Source organism: Polyodon spathula, chromosome 38 (genome assembly GCF_017654505.1).
Source record: "Polyodon spathula isolate WHYD16114869_AA chromosome 38, ASM1765450v1, whole genome shotgun sequence".
Lineage (NCBI taxonomy): Eukaryota > Metazoa > Chordata > Actinopteri > Acipenseriformes > Polyodontidae > Polyodon > Polyodon spathula.
Window position 1 is genome coordinate 1282067 of NC_054571.1, and position 18758 is coordinate 1300824.

General features: G+C 40.6%; 1 protein-coding gene across 1 annotated transcript; it reads left to right on the forward strand.

The window, feature by feature from the left end:
• The first annotated feature begins 1536 nt into the window (after positions 1–1536).
• rdh8a (retinol dehydrogenase 8a) lies at positions 1537–18283 on the forward strand. The gene is made up of 6 exons (XM_041235636.1): positions 1537–1686; positions 8618–8779; positions 11018–11197; positions 11851–11944; positions 12547–12730; positions 13812–18283. Exons 1-6 carry the CDS (start codon positions 1581–1583, stop codon positions 14037–14039), a joined length of 954 nt encoding a protein of 317 aa, XP_041091570.1. The 5' UTR covers positions 1537–1580; the 3' UTR covers positions 14040–18283.
• Positions 18284–18758: the final 475 nt, after the last annotated feature.

Genomic DNA, 18758 nt, shown 5'->3' on the forward strand with positions numbered 1-18758 from the left:
CAGTTTAAATAGACGCATCATACCCCCAGGGAGAAAGAGACAACACTTTTCTTGGATCATCGCATAACCAAAAAAAAAAAAAAAAAAAAAGACCCTTGACATTTTTTGTTGCATTTTTCAGCAAGGAGCAGCAACGCAAAGCCCTCGCTCAGTGGCATTCCACTTTGAAGCCCAGAAATACATCAGCTGGCGATGACATATGTTTAGCAAAGGTCAAATCATTTATCACAGTAAGGGGTCAGGGTCACTGTCTATTTTTTAAAATGACACTCCTTTTCATGACACAAGTTTCCTAGAGGTTCAAGCCGGGTCTTGAAGGATCCCAGTGATTCATCCTGAACTAACATGACTAGGTTGCTGTGACAGAGACAGAATGATTCTTGGTGATAAATCTCCCAGCCTGTGAGGTTGCAGTATAAAGCGAACAGAGTGCCCTGGACTGGTTGGCCTGACAATTCATTCCCAGGGTTAGGTGGAAGTCAGCCAACTAGAAAGGGGGCACAGCTGCGGTATATTAAGTCATCGTCCCAGATGTGGCAACCACGGATTGGAGGCGAGACAGCTGCACTCGCTAACCAAGGGGACAGGACTGAAGGTACAAGAAGGGGGTGTGGTTAGGCGATCGGTTCCTTTGTAATGGTGAATAGCGAACCTCTGAAGGGCAAGTGTAAAATGACCACATTTTGTTTGTTTTGTCATGTCTAAAATCTACTTGTTTGTTGTTATTAGATGGCTAACATGAGCCAGAGCTGTCACTACAGGACAGCACAAAACCCGGACAACACTACACCTTGTTCACAATAAATTTTCACCATGAGCACTATACCACTCACAACCTTGTGGATTTAACCGAGCCATACACATCGTTGTGTGTTGCCAGTTCTCATTATTATTTACTGTTGATAAGTGACGCTGGATTACAAATAAACCACCATTTCAACAGTAACTTTGTTGTTTGTTCTTATCTGGAGCACTGCATCACCTCTACACCTGCGCACTGCAAACCTTTGGTATTGTAAAGCGTGGTATACAACAGGGGTGAAGCAGCATACAAATAAACCCATGATTGTATATGAGTGGAAAGCACATGCTGTACAATACGGCATGCTAGATTTCATGAATTAGTCAAAGCTTCTTTTACCTTTTCTGCTTGTATATATGCTGGCCAGCAGAGGGGTCTAGAGTCAAAGTTTTTTTCCACCCCTGTTTGCCGCAGTGACCCTCTCTGAGTACAGCTATGGCCAAAAGTTTGACAAAGGTTTTAGATTTTATTTAAATTAATCAAATTAGACTTAACAGTTTTGTGAATTGGGCTTGCTGTGTCCTGTCTGCAGCGTCTAAATCTAAACTACTGCACTATCGGTTGGCTGAGGAGATGCACTCTCAACTCGGGGAGAGACAGCGAGAGCAAGAGAGAGAGAGAAAGTGAGAGGAGAGAGAGTGCGAGCACACGAGGTTAATGTTCCGTGTCCCTGAATGTTTAAGTAGCTCCCATGTGACTGCCGTGTTGTTCCAAGTTGTGTGATCCTGCTTAGTCAAAATCCCCTCCAGTCCTCCTTCTGCCACACAGACGCTAAGTCATGGCGAGTGATGAGCAGAAAGCAGTCCTGATCACAGGCTGCTCCTCCGGGATTGGTCTTCGACTCGCAGTACTTCTGGCCCAGGACGCTAAGAAACGCTACCATGGTAAGGTGTGATCTCCGTCAAGTTACAGACTACAATTCTTGCAATGTGACAGCTGTTCTTAACTCCTTGGGTGCCTGTGTTATAAAGGTATTGCAGCTGACCTGGGACTGAAACTTGCAAGCCAGGGTAAGGTAATAACATGTTGGGTACAGGCTGATTGATAATCGTGCTACTCTTTCGGAGTTGTAAACCCCTTTTCTCCAGTGGCTTGCGAATTATCATCTGAATGCGTGTTTCTAAAAAGGAACCTGCCTGCCAGCTTGAAAAGCACTGTCAGTTCCTTGAAAGTCACTCTTTAGATACAAAGCTCCTCTTTGTGAAGACTGACTGTTTTGCCAGGTTTAATAGCGTAGATAATTGTATGCTTCATACACTGGGCTGAAAAATGAGTGTGGTCTCCCTGTTGACAATGATGCAGGTATAATCGACCAGGGATGAAAACAAGGCTCAGATTGCATAGCAGTTTGAGCCACTCCTGGTTTTACTAGGAGTTGAATAAGACACAGCTTGTCAGCTAATCAAGCAAAACCTGGAATGGGTGAAACTGTTACTTATTCCCATCCCTGTAGGCAGAGAAAAACAAACTGCCGTGTCTGTTGTTAGTGGCAGAAGAAAGAGTGACTCTGCAAACAACGTGACACTGATGGGTGATTTTAATAAAAACATACTATCTCTCTTGGCCAACTGCACTTTGGTCGCGATTTATCACAGCTTCAGAGATAGCGGCAAATAAGTTAGCCAGCTTAAACTGTGATTAATGTAAACTGACAAATCTGTACTGTAGACAGCCTGTGATTTAACTACCACAATACTGCTGTAAGTCATGGAACTGTACAGTATGGCAAGTTCAAATAGCCGGACCGGTACACAAACATAGTAATTAATGTGCAGCAAAACTGGAAAATAAAAATTTTGAGAGGTTTGCACAGTATTTTTGTGGGCTGACAAGCTTTTCCCATGCAATGTTTGTCTACCAGAATAAAAAGGTTATTTTTTTTACTCAGGTGTTCCGATTGCATGTTCTCCCAGTTTATAATGTTTGTTTTTTTTTACTAAGCTTTGCCGTGCTCTTAAACAACCATTCACTGGGCTTTTATTATACACTTTGCTCTGCTTTTACAGCAATACATAACGATTGTTAGTTGGCTTAATGAGCAATGCCAACATGATAATAACCAGTGCATTAGCAGCCCCTTGGAAATTATGATTATTTAATTTAAAAATGAAAAAAGGAAGTTTCTTGTGAGTTGTGAAAAGGACAAACATTCCCAGGGTAGTAGTTTGCTTTTAACAATAAAGCAACTTGACCTTTGCTTTGTTTTAAGAGTCTCGTAAAAGTTATGTAAACTTGGAGATGAAGAGAGAGAGAGAGAGAGAGAGAGAGAGAGAGAGAGAGAGAGAGAGAGAGAGAGAGAGAGAGAGAGAGAGAAGATCTGGATGCAGAATCAAGGCAGTTATTGTCTTCACCTTGTCGTGACAGACAGACAGGCGGACGGATGGACATGCTTGTCCCATTATCCGGCTCATTTATTGAATGAGGACCCTAAAAATGACACTTGGAGGATCCTTTCAGAAGTTATATCAAGTTATATCCTAGCCCGCTTCGAACAGATTGGACTGCCATGATTCACTACGATTCCCTCCCCTGCTCTTCACCCAAAATGTGACTCTCTCTCTCTCTCTCTCTCTCTCTCTCTCTCTCTCTCTCTCTCTCTCTCTCTCTGTCTCTCTCTCATTGTCCTGATAGTCTTCATCTACTTTTGTCTCCTCTTCCAGTCGTTTGTGGGAACTTATCCAGTTGTAACAGAGTGAAAAGTCCTATAATGATAGTCCTAACCCATACGGCGAAAACAATGCTGTTACATCACAAAGCCACACAGTGTTCTGTGGAATAATAATCCTGACAAGCCCCACAATGGTCCTCACCCTCGGGCTTCCGCATACAAGCTGGTCCTCAGTGATATTCATTTACAGGCAACGGAATGTGCAAAATCCCTATGATTATGATCACAAGAATAACAAACAGACAAAGCGTCTTCGGCAATCGCTGACATGACTTAAGGCATTCTCAATGAGCTAGAATCAAATTTAAAAGCTCTGTGCAATACATTGGTCTCTCTTACTCCCATCCCCACTAATTGACATGTTTTTATTTCTGTACTTCGACATGCTGCTTGTCTAATAGGCTGAGTGACCCATGTTGTGTGTACTGCAGGATCGGGAATGCTGGTATTCTGCCGAGGGCAGTCTGCCACACCACACTGACATCATTTCATTTAACAGTGCGAATTTTGACTAGTTAGGAAGAGTTTTAACAGTATACCAGTAAAGCATGCTGAGGTATTGGAGAGAGACTACAGCTATGGCCAAACGTTTTGAATCACCCCATAGAATGAACCGTTTGGCAGCTTTTTTTTCCCTTTCATCTGGGACGCTGACATTTTACATTAACTGACGATGCAAATACTGTAGAAATCTTGGTTAACGCAGGCAGGCAATTGCAATCCACACACAGGTGGAGGGCGGGCGTGAACCTGGGACCTCTCACACTAAAGCAAAGCACCGATACGCCTGTGCAAAAGAGCCGGCTCCTTTGCAAGGAGCGTATATTGGGCTTATGTCTTTGTGTGTGATTACGTCACCTACCAGCCCTGCTGCTGCCTTCCCCCATGTTGCAAAATTAGCAATGCAACTGATTGATCATGTTAATGTGACCATTCCATATAAACCCAACTCGAGCTACTGCTGTGGACGCTGGGATATGTAGTTCTTTGTCGAGTTTAATCAGAGAACACACCTTGCCCAGGACTACAATCTCACAATTCACTGCAGAGATTTCTAAAGGGAACTAAGGAAAGTGAAGAAAAAATACATCGCATCAAAAGGTTAAAGGAAAGACAAGTAATAAAGCATAAATGAGTTTTAGTTTTTATAATAACAGTGCCAGTTTGTTATTGACTGATACTCAATAATTATGCAAACAAGGAAAGCCGAGGGACTGCATTGATTTGAATTGAGTAATCAACATGTTTTATTCCAAATAATGAATACCTAAACATTTCAAATTTCTTAAAGGGTATTACTCAGATAAAATGGGTTTCGACACACCCCTAACCGCTACCCCTTTGTATAGTGGTTAAGGCGCTTGCTTGCAGTGTGTGGGGTCTCCAGTTAGCCCCCAACCTCTGCGCTGCTGTTTTTCAAACCCCCAATGCCTATTGTAGCCCGCTGAACAAGTCTAAAAGAAACCAGTGCTTAAACAGTTCTAAAGGAAGTCAGAGTGCTGAAACAGTTCTAAAGGAAGTCAGAGTGCTGAAACAGTTCTAAAGGAAGTCAGAGTGCTGAAACAGTTCTAAAGGAAGTCAGAGTGCTGAAACAGTTCTAAAGGAAGTCAAGGAAGTCAGAGTGCTGAAACAGTTCTAAAGGAAGTCAGAGTGCTGAAACAGTTCTAAAGGAAGTCAGAGTGCTGAAACAGTTCTAAAGGAAGTCAGAGTGCTGAAACAGTTCTAAAGGAAGTCAGAAGTCAGAGTGCTGAAACAGTTCTAAAGGAAGTCAGAGTGCTGAAACAGTTCTAAAGGAAGTCAGCGCTGAAACAGTTCTAAAGGAAGTCAGAGCTAAAATAAAAGGAAAAGCCTTTAATTAAGACAGAGGCCCTCTTTGGATGTCGGGCATTAAGCCTTTGGGTTTAATAACAAGTACGTTGGCAGCAGAGTCCTATTGTGGTGCAGCCGGGATCAGTGGGGTTCTATACAAAGCCCAGATCTGAAACACAGCTGAGCCTACAATTGAAGACCCTCCTTATAAAAGAAGATCATTTGAAGCAGAATAAGGGTGTAATTAAAGAAGTTTTAACTTTGGGCCGGTAGGACAGCTGCTATTTAATCTCGCATTTGTAGTTCAGCCTCCCTTGCATATTCATATTCCTTTAGATCTTTCAGGAACAAGCTAGCCGGATTCATTTTCTTTTCATCGGATGCCAGCTTTCTCCATATGGCTGTGCGTCTCCGTCTGGTTTTTATAGCTGCCACTGAATTACAAATGATCTTCAGTGACAGATTACTCACACGTGTAAAGTTTGACGAAAAGGAATCAGAAAAGTCAACTTTTGCAAAACCAGGTGTCCAGAAAAAAAAAAAAAAAAAAAAAAAAAAAATCTTAGGCACAGATAAGGCAATAAACAATCTTAGTTAGTTAGATTTAGTTTCGAAACATATTCACAAAACACCCAGGGCTGTATAAGGAATGCTTTGTTAAGGACTGTTTTTAAATAATTAAATGAAGTGAAATCTTAATTTTATTTATTATTGGCGAGGTTTATTTATTTTTTTCTCAAAGTACTGGGATCATTCTCTAATTCGCTGAAAGGGCCTGGGATTAGTTTTGGGAAAATCCTCGTTAAAGGTATAGTCAGCAGGTTTGTGTCAGCAGGACCTTCTTTTGTAGCAGAGCTGTGCTCTGCCGTTTTTTCGACACCTATTATTTTCCAGCAGTGTTTTGACAGTGTTTTCTTTGTATTTTTTTATTTTATCTTGCCGTGTATCGTCGCCTGCCTGTTACCATTGTTGGCGCTTAGCATGGTGGTGCTGTGTGCTGCAAGCCAGTGAAATAGGCCCTGCATGTACGTGTGGCGTGATGTCATTTCCTCCTCTGTCTCTGTGTGCATCCACTGGACAACCCTCGCCTGCCCCTGCCACTGGCTCACTGTCTTCATTCCATTTAGAAAAAAGTGGAGCAAACTTTGGACTTTCCACAACTTTAGTAAATGTTTCCATTGAAGAAGACTTCTCTTGCACCTTGCATGTTATGTGTAACATATTTTTTCTTTTTGAATAGACACTATCCTGTAAGTGGTACCACCCATCACCCTCTCCAAGCACGGGGGAGAGAGGATTTCAAGACCACAAGCTGCAGAACATCTGGACACAATCTAAATATCTCCCTCTATTATGATCATCTCCTTTTAAGCCCAAATTCCAACTGCTAAAATTTAAAACAATTTCCACAACAATTGGATTGAGGTGGTAGCTGATGAAAAAGCCAAAACATTTACATAATATGTTTTGATAAACAGAAACTCGCAGGGAATGTGAAAACTAGAAACACGATTCCTGGGGCAAAGTCTGGGGGGGTCATAAGTGGTATTAAAGAGGCATTGAGTCTGTCAGTGTTTTTAAATCTAAGCTCTTTGATTTGACTTTTGGCTGGAGCAGTTTGGCCCTCTTTCGGCTTGCTGTGCAAGGTATTGCAAGTGAAAGATTCAAAGAGGTTAATAAATAGCACCAGGCAGCACCTGCAAACAGGACATGCAAGACGCAATGCAGCTATAGCCAAACGTTTTCACCCTATAGAGTGAAACTTGCTGAATAATGTTACGTTCACATATTGAATTACATATTAAATACTTAATGAAAAACTGACAAAAATGAAAAAAAATGGGATTTCAATAAGACTTTTATTACAGAATCACCCTTTCCAGAGTTTAACACAAGCTGTCACATTTTGAAATCTAACATAAAATACAATGCTACAATTATGGCTTCCGTTAGACTTAGTAAACGTTAGTTTTATTTATTTTTTTATTACACAATGTTAAATAAAAAATATATAAATTCTGTTCATGTGTTTTTTTTTTTTTAATGATCTCTCAATCCTAAAATTCTAGGTGATGCAAAACATTTCAACTGAATTGAAGAAGAGATTGAATAGGAAAAACAAACCCCCTTTCATTACCGTGTACAGTATGGGTTGTCTTTCCAGAACCTATACACTCTAACTGTAAATACTAGATGAATTCATTCTCGTCTTACTGTGTAATTGATTGAAGTGCTAAGGTCTTTGAAATCTTGTTTGGGTTTAAAGCAGATTAACACGAGGGAGGTCTGTAATCTCTCTGAAGCAGTGTGTGTGTGTGTGTGTGTGTGTGTGTGTGTGTGTGTGTGTGTGTGTGTGAGGTGTGCTATCCACTATTTGTAATCGTCTATTACATCCCTTGGAGATTTACTGTGCAGTAATATGAATTTGAGGGTACTTTTTCTCATTAATCTCTCATTAATTCTTTTTGCAATATTCTAAGGACAACAGCTATTCATTCCAAATCATTATTATAATTTTATTTTATTTTTTTTAAAGGGTAAAATCTGCCCCAATAAAGATGCCAGATATAAACAGCTAAGACTTTTAACTTTGTTGGGACCTTGTAAGCAGTCTTAACTTGTTTCTTATTGCATTTCAAACTGGAATGGTTTTCTTTCAGATTAAAATTACAATAATGATGCTTCGGAGTAAAACGCTTTGAGAATCTAGCCCTGAGCGTACTGTCTACTTCCCTTTAGTTTTGAGCACACATTATTTTAAAGAGCTGCTTGATATGAATCTGTCATATCAGAGTAAAGGAATGCATTCTTCTTGTTCTTCTTTGCATATCTATGTCTGTTGACAGACGTCACACCAGGGATAGAAATAAGACTCCCACTGCATAGCGGTTTGATCCATTCCTTATTTTACCGGAAGTTTAATAAGTCACACCTGTGACCTAGACACATTGTGGCTAATCAAGCTTGTATTAAAACCTGGAAAGGGTGAAACTGCTGTGCAATAGGACTCATATTGACATCCCTGTGAACCCTAAGCACAGCTGGTACACCAGAGTGTAACCGTTAACCGGTCCCTCCTGCAACTCTGGCTCTAGCTGCTATTACCATTCAATCATATAGACTAGCTGAGTGGATTTCTACTAAACTTTATCATTCTATCTTTTTTATATATATATATATATATATATATATATATATATATATATATATATATATATATATATATATATATATATATATATAACAGGTTAAAAAATCAGTTTGCTTGCTAGCTAGCAACATGCTAAGTGCTAACAGTGTTTTGTGGAACTGGCTAACTGGTTTCTTGCGCTTGCCAGTTACCGCTACCATGAGAGACCTACGGAAGAAAGACAAGCTGGAGCAGGCGGCCGGCGAGGTGCTCAACAAGACCCTGAGCATCCAGAGGCTGGACGTGTGCAGCGACGAGTCGGTGGCAGAGTGCCTGAGCAACATGAAGGACGGGAGAGTGGACGTGCTGGGTGAGACAACAGCAGCTCATCCATTCTACAAGCTTCCCATAGTCAAAGCACAGCAAAGAGCAATACAGCACAGAAAGCACAGAGAGGTCTGGTAAAGCAGTAAAGCACAGAGAGGTCTGGTAAAGCATAGGGAAGCATTGTAAAGCACAGAGAGGTCTGGTAAAGCATAGGGAAGCATTGTAAAGCACAGAGAGGTCTGGTAAAGCATAGGGAAGCATTGTAAAGCACAGATTGGTCTGATAAAGCATAGGGAAGCATTGTAAAGCACAGAGAGGTATGGTAAAGCATAAGGAAGCACTGTAAAGCACAGAGAGGTCTGGTAAAGCATAGGAAAGCATTATAAAGCACAGAGAGGTATGGTAAAGCATAGGAAGGCATTGTAAAGCACAGAGAGGTATGGTAGAGCATAGGGAAGCATTGTAAAGCACAGAGAGATCTGGTAAAGCAAAGGGAAGCATTGTAAAGCACAGAGAGATCTGGTAAAGCATATAAAAAAAAAACTTGCAAGCTAACCCTTATAAAGGTTTCCCCACAGTAAAATTGCAGCAAAGCACAGTGAAAGCACGGTAAAGCATAGGGAAGCATGGTAAAGGTTCTGAGTCCCAGCAGAGCTTTATGAATGACAGGCAGCCCACATTTCTTCTCTAAGTGTGCATGCCAAGAGGCAATATAGAGAGGGGAATGTGTGTCAGATGTACAATTACTAAGTAAATGATAAAATCATGCCAGCACAGAATTAGACTAGTCCTGTAGAAGAATGAATGTGAAGTGTCACAGAGGGTGTTTGCTATGCATAGGGAAACCGTTTTCCTATTTCGAGCTGGGAAATATATACCACAGCGCCATCTCCTGTTCATTAACTACATGGACACCCCACGTTAAGCAAACCAGCAGTTATTTAGAGGAACAATTCATTTGAAACTTTAGTAGAAAAAATCATTACAAAAACGTATTTCTACACATTTGACCGAAAGAGGCTAAGGCAACTTCACAATGTCTTTTTTGTGCTTCATTCTGGAAATGTAATTTACATGCTGTTCCTTCAGATGGTGCATACTGCCACCCGGTGTTCAAACATCAAACTACAACCTGTTCAATACACAAAGGGTCATATTCATGAAGCACTTACCAATTATGCACCACATTTTTTGTAAACTGAAACACCAAACTGCTATTGTTATACAACCACGGTGCATTAATGACCTTTTAAAACAGCCCCATGTGCTTTTGATTTGAAAAATCAACGGTGCTTTTCAAATGCTTTGTGAATGTCCCAAAAGCTTTGCCACTCCCCTACTCAAGTGCACAAACTTGTAAGTTATTTAAACACGGTTTTATATTCATTACGAAGTCTTATACAAGTCTGCCATCGTATTGGAATAGCAAAGTGTAATAAAGCACATTGAGAGCATGGTAAAGCACAGGTAAGCATGGCTAGTCACTTAAGGTAAAGAAGGAATTGAGCTCCTGTAGTTCAAATGGTTTCTTCTTAAAATACATCTGAGACTCAAGTATCACGAGGAGGAAACCGACCATTTGGACTACCAGCCTGTCAGTACATTGCAAACCCTGTTTCGTGCACCTCCTTGCAAAAATAAGAAAGTTAGCATTTTTATTTGTGGGACACACACACATGTCCCTTGTGCCTCAAAGGGTTAAGCACAGAGAGGTATGGTAAAGCAAATTATAATAAAAAATATGACACACCATTGTTGACTATGATAAATGCATAGTATAGTGAAGGAGAAAGCATGGGAAAACTACTGTGCAAAATACAGTGGTAAACTTGTATAAGGGTTAAGACAAGTGCTATTCTATTCACACTGCATCTCTGCTATTAATACAGTGCTATTCTATTCACACTGCATCTCAGCTATTAATACAGGGCTATTCTATTCACACTGCATCTCTGCTATTAATACAGGGCTATTCTATTCACACTGCATCTCTGCTATTAATACAGTGCTATTCTATTCACACTGCATCTCTGCTATTAATACAGTGCTATTCTATTCACACTGCATCTCTGCTATTAATACAGTGCTATTCTAGTCACACTGCATCTCTGCTATTAATGCAGGGCTATTCTATTCACACTGCATCTCAGCTGTTGTGAACCTGCACATTTATTGTGGTAAACTCTTATAAAAGGTGGTGCTGCACTCTGACTTCGTTTTCTGAAATTCTGCAATGAACAGAGCATTACTGGAAGTGCACGCTCCCTTGTCTTGTCCGCAGTAAACAACGCTGGGGTGGGCCAGATCGGGCCCATCGAGAGCTTGAGCATGCAAGACATGCAGAAGGTGTTCGAGACAAACTTTTTCGGGGCGGTGCGGATGATAAAAGCCGTGGTGCCGGAGATGAAGAAAAGGAAGAGCGGGCGCATCATCACGATGAGCAGCGTGATGGGGCTGCAAGGTAAGGACTGGAGACGTCACATCGCTCCCAGTGGAATGCAGGGACATTTGAGAACATTCTTTGGACAATGATGAATGTGATCTAAATGATTCAAATGACATTTCAAATCCATAAAAGATAAGGAAAACAACAACACTGGTTCATTTAAAATAGAATTTACCCCTTGAATTCAGAACCCATCAGTGAATGAAGTGTACGGCTCTGGCCACAAGTTTTGCATCACCCTATAGAATGAACTCATTGTGCTTCATAAAGCTGAATAATGTTACGTGAACAGGCACAGGCACTTCCTCTGGGGTTTTTTGCTCATTAAATGTGTTAAACTTTTTAAAACATAAATTAGCTGCATTTTGCTTGCCCTTTCTTACACCTAAGACTGCAGATTCTTTGCAGTATTTTCCATTGAAAGTCTTAAATGGTGCATGGCAGATCAATCAAAACCTTTATTTAGGCAACTAAGAACAAGATTCTCATTTACAAACCTGGCAAGATCCCCCACCACCACAGCAAACAACATCACACGCAATAAACAAGGGTTTAAAAAAGCATAAATTCAACCATAAAACATACAGTCATAAGCCACATACAAATAATGACGGAGCCAGATTTCCATAGAATCACACCTGCCGGATTACGATGGCCATTTCTCTCAGGTGTTGTCTTCAATGACGTCTACGCGGCCTCCAAGTTCGCAGTGGAAGGGTTCTGTGAAAGCCTTGCTGTCCAGCTGCTGAAGTTCAATGTGAAGTAAGTAAAGGATGATCTAGCTGGAGAGAATTGCTGGATATCAGCCTTTGATTGAATTTAAAAGCATGCTTTCTCCAGTGCATGAAAAATTGCTTCTCGAAAGACTGAAATAAGAGGGGGAAGCATAAGAGTGTTGCACGGCACAACCCTAATATGCTTCCCCACCTCAGTCAAGGGGAGCCTTTTTCAAAACAATTTTTGCTGGAATAATAACATCAATAGAACAAACAAGCATAAACAGTTAATAGACAGGATGCTATATATATATATAAATAGGTATATATATATATATAGAATATATATATATAATATATATATATATATATATATATATATATATATATATATATATATATATATATATATATATATATATTCAAGCTAGATATTATGACATGTATGTATCCATGAACAACTGATGTGTAAATATGTATAAACGCCATACTATATCAATGTATGTATATTAAAATAATTGTGTACATACCTATAGAACTGTATCTAACTTTCTCAGCTCATTTTAAAAAGGTACCTTCAAGAATCCTTGCCTGCTATGTTAGTTAGTATTACACAAGCTGGCTTGCTGAATGTCCTCCTCTCCGCAGCGTGTCTCTGATCGAGCCGGGCCCTGTGAACACAGAGTTTGAGATGAAGCTGATGGAGGAGGTTGGGAAGTCCCAGTTTCCGGGTGCCGACGCAGAAACTGTCCGCTACTTCAAGGAGGTCTACCTGCCTGCTTCCCATGAGATATTCACCACCATGGGTCAGAGCCCTGACGCCGTCGCCAAAGTGAGAGACGCTGTTTGAACCCGCTGAGCTTTTCAATACGGGATCGTGAACTCAGCCGTGGGTTAGGGGCTCAGTGACCAGGAACGCATCGGCGTCAAACCAGAGCTCGAAGAGATTGCATTAGAAATAGGACGTAAATAAGGAAGTAGATAAGGAACTTTGATATAGCAAGCAGGTTTCCACAGGTAGAGGAAGCTGGCCTGCTTTCTGTTTAATGAAGGTGAATTATACTTCCATCTGGTGCACAACCAAGTAACAGCATCTGGAAGTAAACGTGCTTTTCAACCCTGGTCCTCAACTACCCCACTAGTCCAGGTTTTTCTTTCAATCAGTTCTCTTTCTTTTTATTCACAGACACAGACAGCAGTGCAGCTGCACTGTAGCCACGCACTCTTAAAGTGCACATGAAAATAAAGCATGCTTAAATAGTCACAAAACTGTCGTAGATCACTGAACATCCCGCCCAGTCTAGTGGAAAGCTACTCAGTGAAATAGCAGTGAGTTTTCTATTGTAACGATTTGAGTGTCACCAGTATATTTAGATCCCCTGTTAGTTACTGGATTGGACTCTATTCTGTTCTTTACACCATTGCACACTTATTTCAGAAATATTAAAACACATCCAATAAAGCTTCCACAAATAAACAACTCAGGAATTGAATACCAGGGTTTGTTAGGTCTTACAGGGTATATAAGGACCTTTTTATTGTATTGTATTACATGTTCCCATGTGTTGCTAAGGTGTGTGTGTTGTTTGAATTATTATTTTTGTATTATTGCTTTCTGGCTGTTTCTATAATAGCTCCAAGATGGCCTCTCGTATATTTCTAAGAACTACATTTCCCATCATTCCTCCTTCTCACTGGTAAATCCAGTAGGAGGATGATGGGAAATGTAGTTTGAGTGGTGCACGCAGGTTCATGTGAAGCCATCTTGGAGGCAGTGGAATGCATTAGTCTTTGGTGGTTTTAACCTTTAAAAAAAAAAGCATGCCCTTGTGATTGTTTGGGGGGGGTTGATAATCTAGCCCTTGATGAGCACTGCAAGACCTGATCGTTCATTTTCTTCTTTTTCCTGCAAGGCAACGATGAAGGTGATTGGGATGAGGCAGCCGAGGCTGCGCTACCAGACCAACGCGCTGTACACGCCTCTGGTGGCTCTGAAGTACGCGGACGAGTCAGGGAGCCTGTCAGTGCGCACCTTCTACAACCTGCTCTTCAACCTCGGACCCCTGTTCCACCTCAGCATGAACCTGCTCAAGTGCGTCACCTGCAACTGTTTCAGGAGGAGGACGGTGTCTTCCAGCTGAGAGTGGAGCCCCTTAGTCAAGGAGAGGCTGCGGTGGCGGCCCCAGCCTCCAGAGGGCGCTGCCCAGACGACTGGAGAACAAAGGCCAGTCCTTATCAACCCATAAGCCCGCCTCAAGTTTCGCTGCATCCAATTAGTGTGGCGGGCAAACGCTATAGAATTAACGAATTTAATAAAGTCGAATGAAACCTGCTAAATAAGGTTAACATATTGAATTGCATACCGCTTTGTAGTTTTCCCATACACTTAACAGAAAAACTGACAGTCGAAAAATGGGACCTTTTTAAATCTATCACGAAACACTACTGTTATGGCTGCCGGACGGTAGACTTTTGTGATGTCGTTTTGTAGTTTATTTGATTACATGATGTTAAATAAAAGATCGATTCAAAGCAATGTAACAAAGGCCCACGCTCATAAGAAAAACAAATCAAAAAAGTCATTTTCATTATTTATTCTTCATTATTTATTCTTCATTAAAAGTTCTAATCCATAAGGAAAATCACAAACATGTTTCAGCCAAAAAAGCCTTCATCGGTGTGTTTATACAACTTCAATACCTTGATTTAAATACACTGAGTTTAACAGGTAATTACATTGAAGTAAAGTGTTAGTTCCTGGGCACAAAACACAAATCACCAATTGATTTGCCACACCTCGTGTGTGTGAGCAGTTGAGACAGCATTACAAACACAAATCAAATGCTGGACAAGCCATTTCAGTACGGACAAAAGTTTTGCAACCCCTAGAATGTTAGGACTGAGATACCATTTAAAAAAAAAAGCCAGATTAACATAATTTAGATCTTTTATTTGCAATCAAAGAAGCTGCAAAGGGGTGTGTAATTCAATATGGTAAATAATTATTCGGCAGGTTTCATTCGACTTTGAGAAGCAAACTTAGTTCATTCTATAGGGTGATGCAAAACTTCTGGCCAGAGCTGCAAGGACGATTCGCTAATCCAGACACGGTCATGTTTCAGGATGTTGAATCGGTGTAAATCTGCAGCACCTGAAAACAAAGCTACACTATGAAAGCTGCTAAACAAGTTATTGGAGACAAAGGGACTGCCTAACTATTACCCCCCCAGCAAGATCCGTGGGGGGGGGTTTAGGTACCTGTAATTATCCAAGTCGCGGGAAACGCACCGCCAAAATGAGTCTCCCTCCCTCGCAATTAACTTCCCGTTACAGTAAGTGGAAAAGTATTCTAGATAACATCTCACGGAGTCCCACGGCGTGTTTTTATGTCTACTCGCATGTTCAATGATTTGTAGGAATCCGCCTGAAGCTAAAAATGACATTCGTTACGCGGACCTTAGAAAGACAAATAAACCGGCATGCTTTGACACTTTTTTTTTCCATGCACTTTTCCTTATTTGTACTTTGGTTGCAAAGCGTGTCTGTGAACGAATTCATATATAATATAAAATGACATGTATATTTTTTTTCGGTTGGAACTCACTGTGTGTACATTAGTATGGAATTGTTATTACTGGAAACACACTGACCGCTTTGTAAATACCCTAAGAGGTACTTTCTATTTGACTGTGTTACATATTCCCTTGTGTTGCTACAACTGTTTACGTGAGGTATATGTATTCCCTGGTCACCAGAGGGCAGTACAGAGCCTCCGTTGTATTTTCCACCCTGCTCAGTTTGGCCCAGCTCTTATTAGGACCTGCAGATTCTTCCACCCTTCTGTACATTCAAGTGCTGAAGACTATTACAAGCGCAGTGTCTTCATAGTGAAAGGCATGGTGTCCTTTTATCTTTCAGTGACACAGCCTCTTATAACATAATGCAATCCGCAGCGTTTTATATGACAGGAGAATCTAGTCTGTTAGATTTTCTCTCCAGGGGGCATTTCAGATCTGTACCAAGTTTGCATGCTCTTCACAAGTATGTCCTGGGTCAGCATATACTTAGAAACTAAAATCACAAACCTGCTCAAAATAATTAATCTACAAAGCTGCAATGGGCTGATGAGTATGAGTATTTAAGCACATTCCACCATCAAGTATTTTGCTTTCTAAAAACAGAACTCGGTCTAATTGATAGCACAGCACACGGGGTGAAATGTAACAAAGGTTTATCGTATATATTTGAAAAGCAGCCCGATATCCACGGTCACACTTGACATAACCGGCGATTTTGCAACAGAGATTTTAAAAGTAAGGTCAGTTTGGGGTCAGATGTCAGATCAGAGAGAGCATTCAGTGCACCGTGAGAAGATATATTTTTAGCAGCCAGTAACGTCAGCACTATACATCAATTCTTTTTTTTTCTAAAAATAATGCCAAACTATTTTTTTTTGGGGGGGGGGGCAGTTACTTTAACAGCTCCTACTTTTACATGCATACATCCATGAGTTTCAGAAGAGTTTACAGTCGGTCAATCGTTTGCACTTCTTTTAAAAACTACAGGTCCTTATTCAACAGCACCATTTCTATAAAGGGAATACAATCATTTGTGTTCAAATCTAGCGAGAAATTAATCACGCATAACAATTTACAAGTCACTGACTGCAACGAATCTGTCTCTTGCTAGTCTGAGAGCATTAACAATGTTGTGCCTAGTGATTAGACATGAGTTAGAGCAATGTTGGAGCCACAATGGTGCTTTAAACTTTAAGACAATCACCAGGTTATGATGATTGGAACATGATGTGCAAGGCAGGGATTGAAATGAAACTCATTGCATAGCAATTCCATTCCTGGTTTCACTATGAGTTTAATAAGACCCGCCTGTTACCTAGCACATATTAAAACCTGGAACTGGGTGAAACTGCTATGCAATAGGAGTCTTATTCCCATTCTTGCAAAGACAAATTAATACTAATGCGCCCGTTCAGATGGTATTTCAGACTTGTCCCAAGGTGCTCCTTCGGTTTTGCACAGTAGTTTTCATCCTGTTCTTTCGAAATGCCAGATCAAAACACTTGTCATGTTCTCTAAACTTCCTCCCAGGATATAATCTATTCCTCTGTCCTGGTAGCCTTCAAACGTCTTCGATAATCAGCTCATGTCAAAACAACAGATTTTCAGTGCGAGGAGCCGTTGGAAAGACTGCTAGAAAAGTAAGCAAAGAAATCAGTGGTTTCCGCATACTGTCACACGCTGGGGTTTTGAGTATTCTCTGTGATGCCTCCATCCTACATTGCTAGCTGGTGCAAAACATTTGGCCATAGCTGTATAATTCTATTATGTGAATGGGAAAGTTTTATGTTGATGAAGTATCATGCACAGTAGTTATATAATCTGATAGGAAGCAGCCCCTATGTTCTTGTAGTTGCTGTTTTAAGAGTTTACCACAGTCAGTTTTTTACGGTACTTTGCAGTTTCCCTATACTTATGCAATGCATATACCATAGTTTACCCTGTCTTGCCATTTTTTTAACATGCTTTACCATACCCCTACTGTGCTTTACAATGCTTACCTAAGCTTTACTATACAACACCTCGCTTCTTCTTTTACTGAAATACACCACACAGCTTAAATCTCAGAATCCCCACTGGAGAGAGCCTAATTCAATCAGGGACAGCAAGCTGAGCTAATTACCATACTAGACGCAATTAGCAAATCAAAGTAAAGCACAATTGTCGAGAGTAATTTCATCACTGCATTAAGGCTCATTAACTTTACAGGGGAAAGAAAACAAACACTGTTGTAATTATTGCAATTTATAATGCCTTGCATTCAGGATCCCTTTGAACTTGTAGATTCAAGTTCTAAAGCATGTTAGCAAGGATTGTTTACTACAGGTAAGACTGGTGTTATTGAGGAAACACCTTTCAGTCAGTGGCACTGGAACAGTTTGTAAAGCGGGGGTGCTGAAAGCCATTGAACAAAGCCCCATCGCTGTTGTACAAAGAAAAAAGAAAATCTACAAACTTCAGCGCATGAGAGAGGAAATAAACTGCTGTCCGCGTAACTATGAAACTAGAGGTGAATCTCAGGGAGTCAGACGAACCCCCTTTTTCTTGTGAGGCATAAAGAATGCGCAGAAACCGTACTCCGCAGGAACTCTGCTACCTCTTCTCCTATCGGGCTGTTGTATAAGCTTGATAAGAAGCTGTCTTCAAGACCCAAGTGTCTCCAGAGATGATGCACAGAGAAGCAGCTATCAGCCACAGCATTCAGGAACACTTAGCGTTTGCTTACTCTTTATAAAACAAACTTAATCAACCAGAATGACAAGAGTCCAGAATACTGTACAGCTGTAGCCAAACGTTCTGCATCACTCTATAGCAGGGGTGCCCGATCCCGGTCCTGGAGGGCCGGTGTCCCTCCTGTTTTTTGTTCCAACTGTACACTAAATTGCTTACTTGGACCAATTAAGCTTCTAATAAGTGCTTGATTGGTCCAATAAACTAATTTAGGGGACAGTTGGAACAAAAGCCAGGAGGACACTGACCCTCCAGGACCAGGATTGGGCACCCCTGCCCTATAGAATGAACTAATTTTGCTTCATAAAGTCGAATGAAACCTGCTGAATAATGTTACATTAACATATTGAATTACAGACCGCTTTGTGGTTTCCCATATACTTAAAAAAAAAAATAGCATGACATTTCAAAATCTAGCATGAATTACTGTACTGCTATTATGGCTTCCAGTAGATTTCATTTCATTTTGTAGTTTATTTGATTATAGGATGTTAAATAAAATATCTAAGTTATGTTCTTATATCTTTTTTTTATAATTATATCTCAATCCTA

Coding starts and splice junctions, on each gene's coding strand:
- rdh8a (XM_041235636.1), top strand. CDS start 1,581: ATGGCGAGTGATGAGCAGAAAGCAGTCCTGATCACAGGCTGCTCCTCC. Junction 11,198..11,850: donor CAGCGTGATGGGGCTGCAAG/GTAAGGACTGGA, acceptor CATTTCTCTCAG/GTGTTGTCTTCAATGACGTC. Junction 12,731..13,811: donor GCCCTGACGCCGTCGCCAAA/GTGAGAGACGCT, acceptor TTTTCCTGCAAG/GCAACGATGAAGGTGATTGG.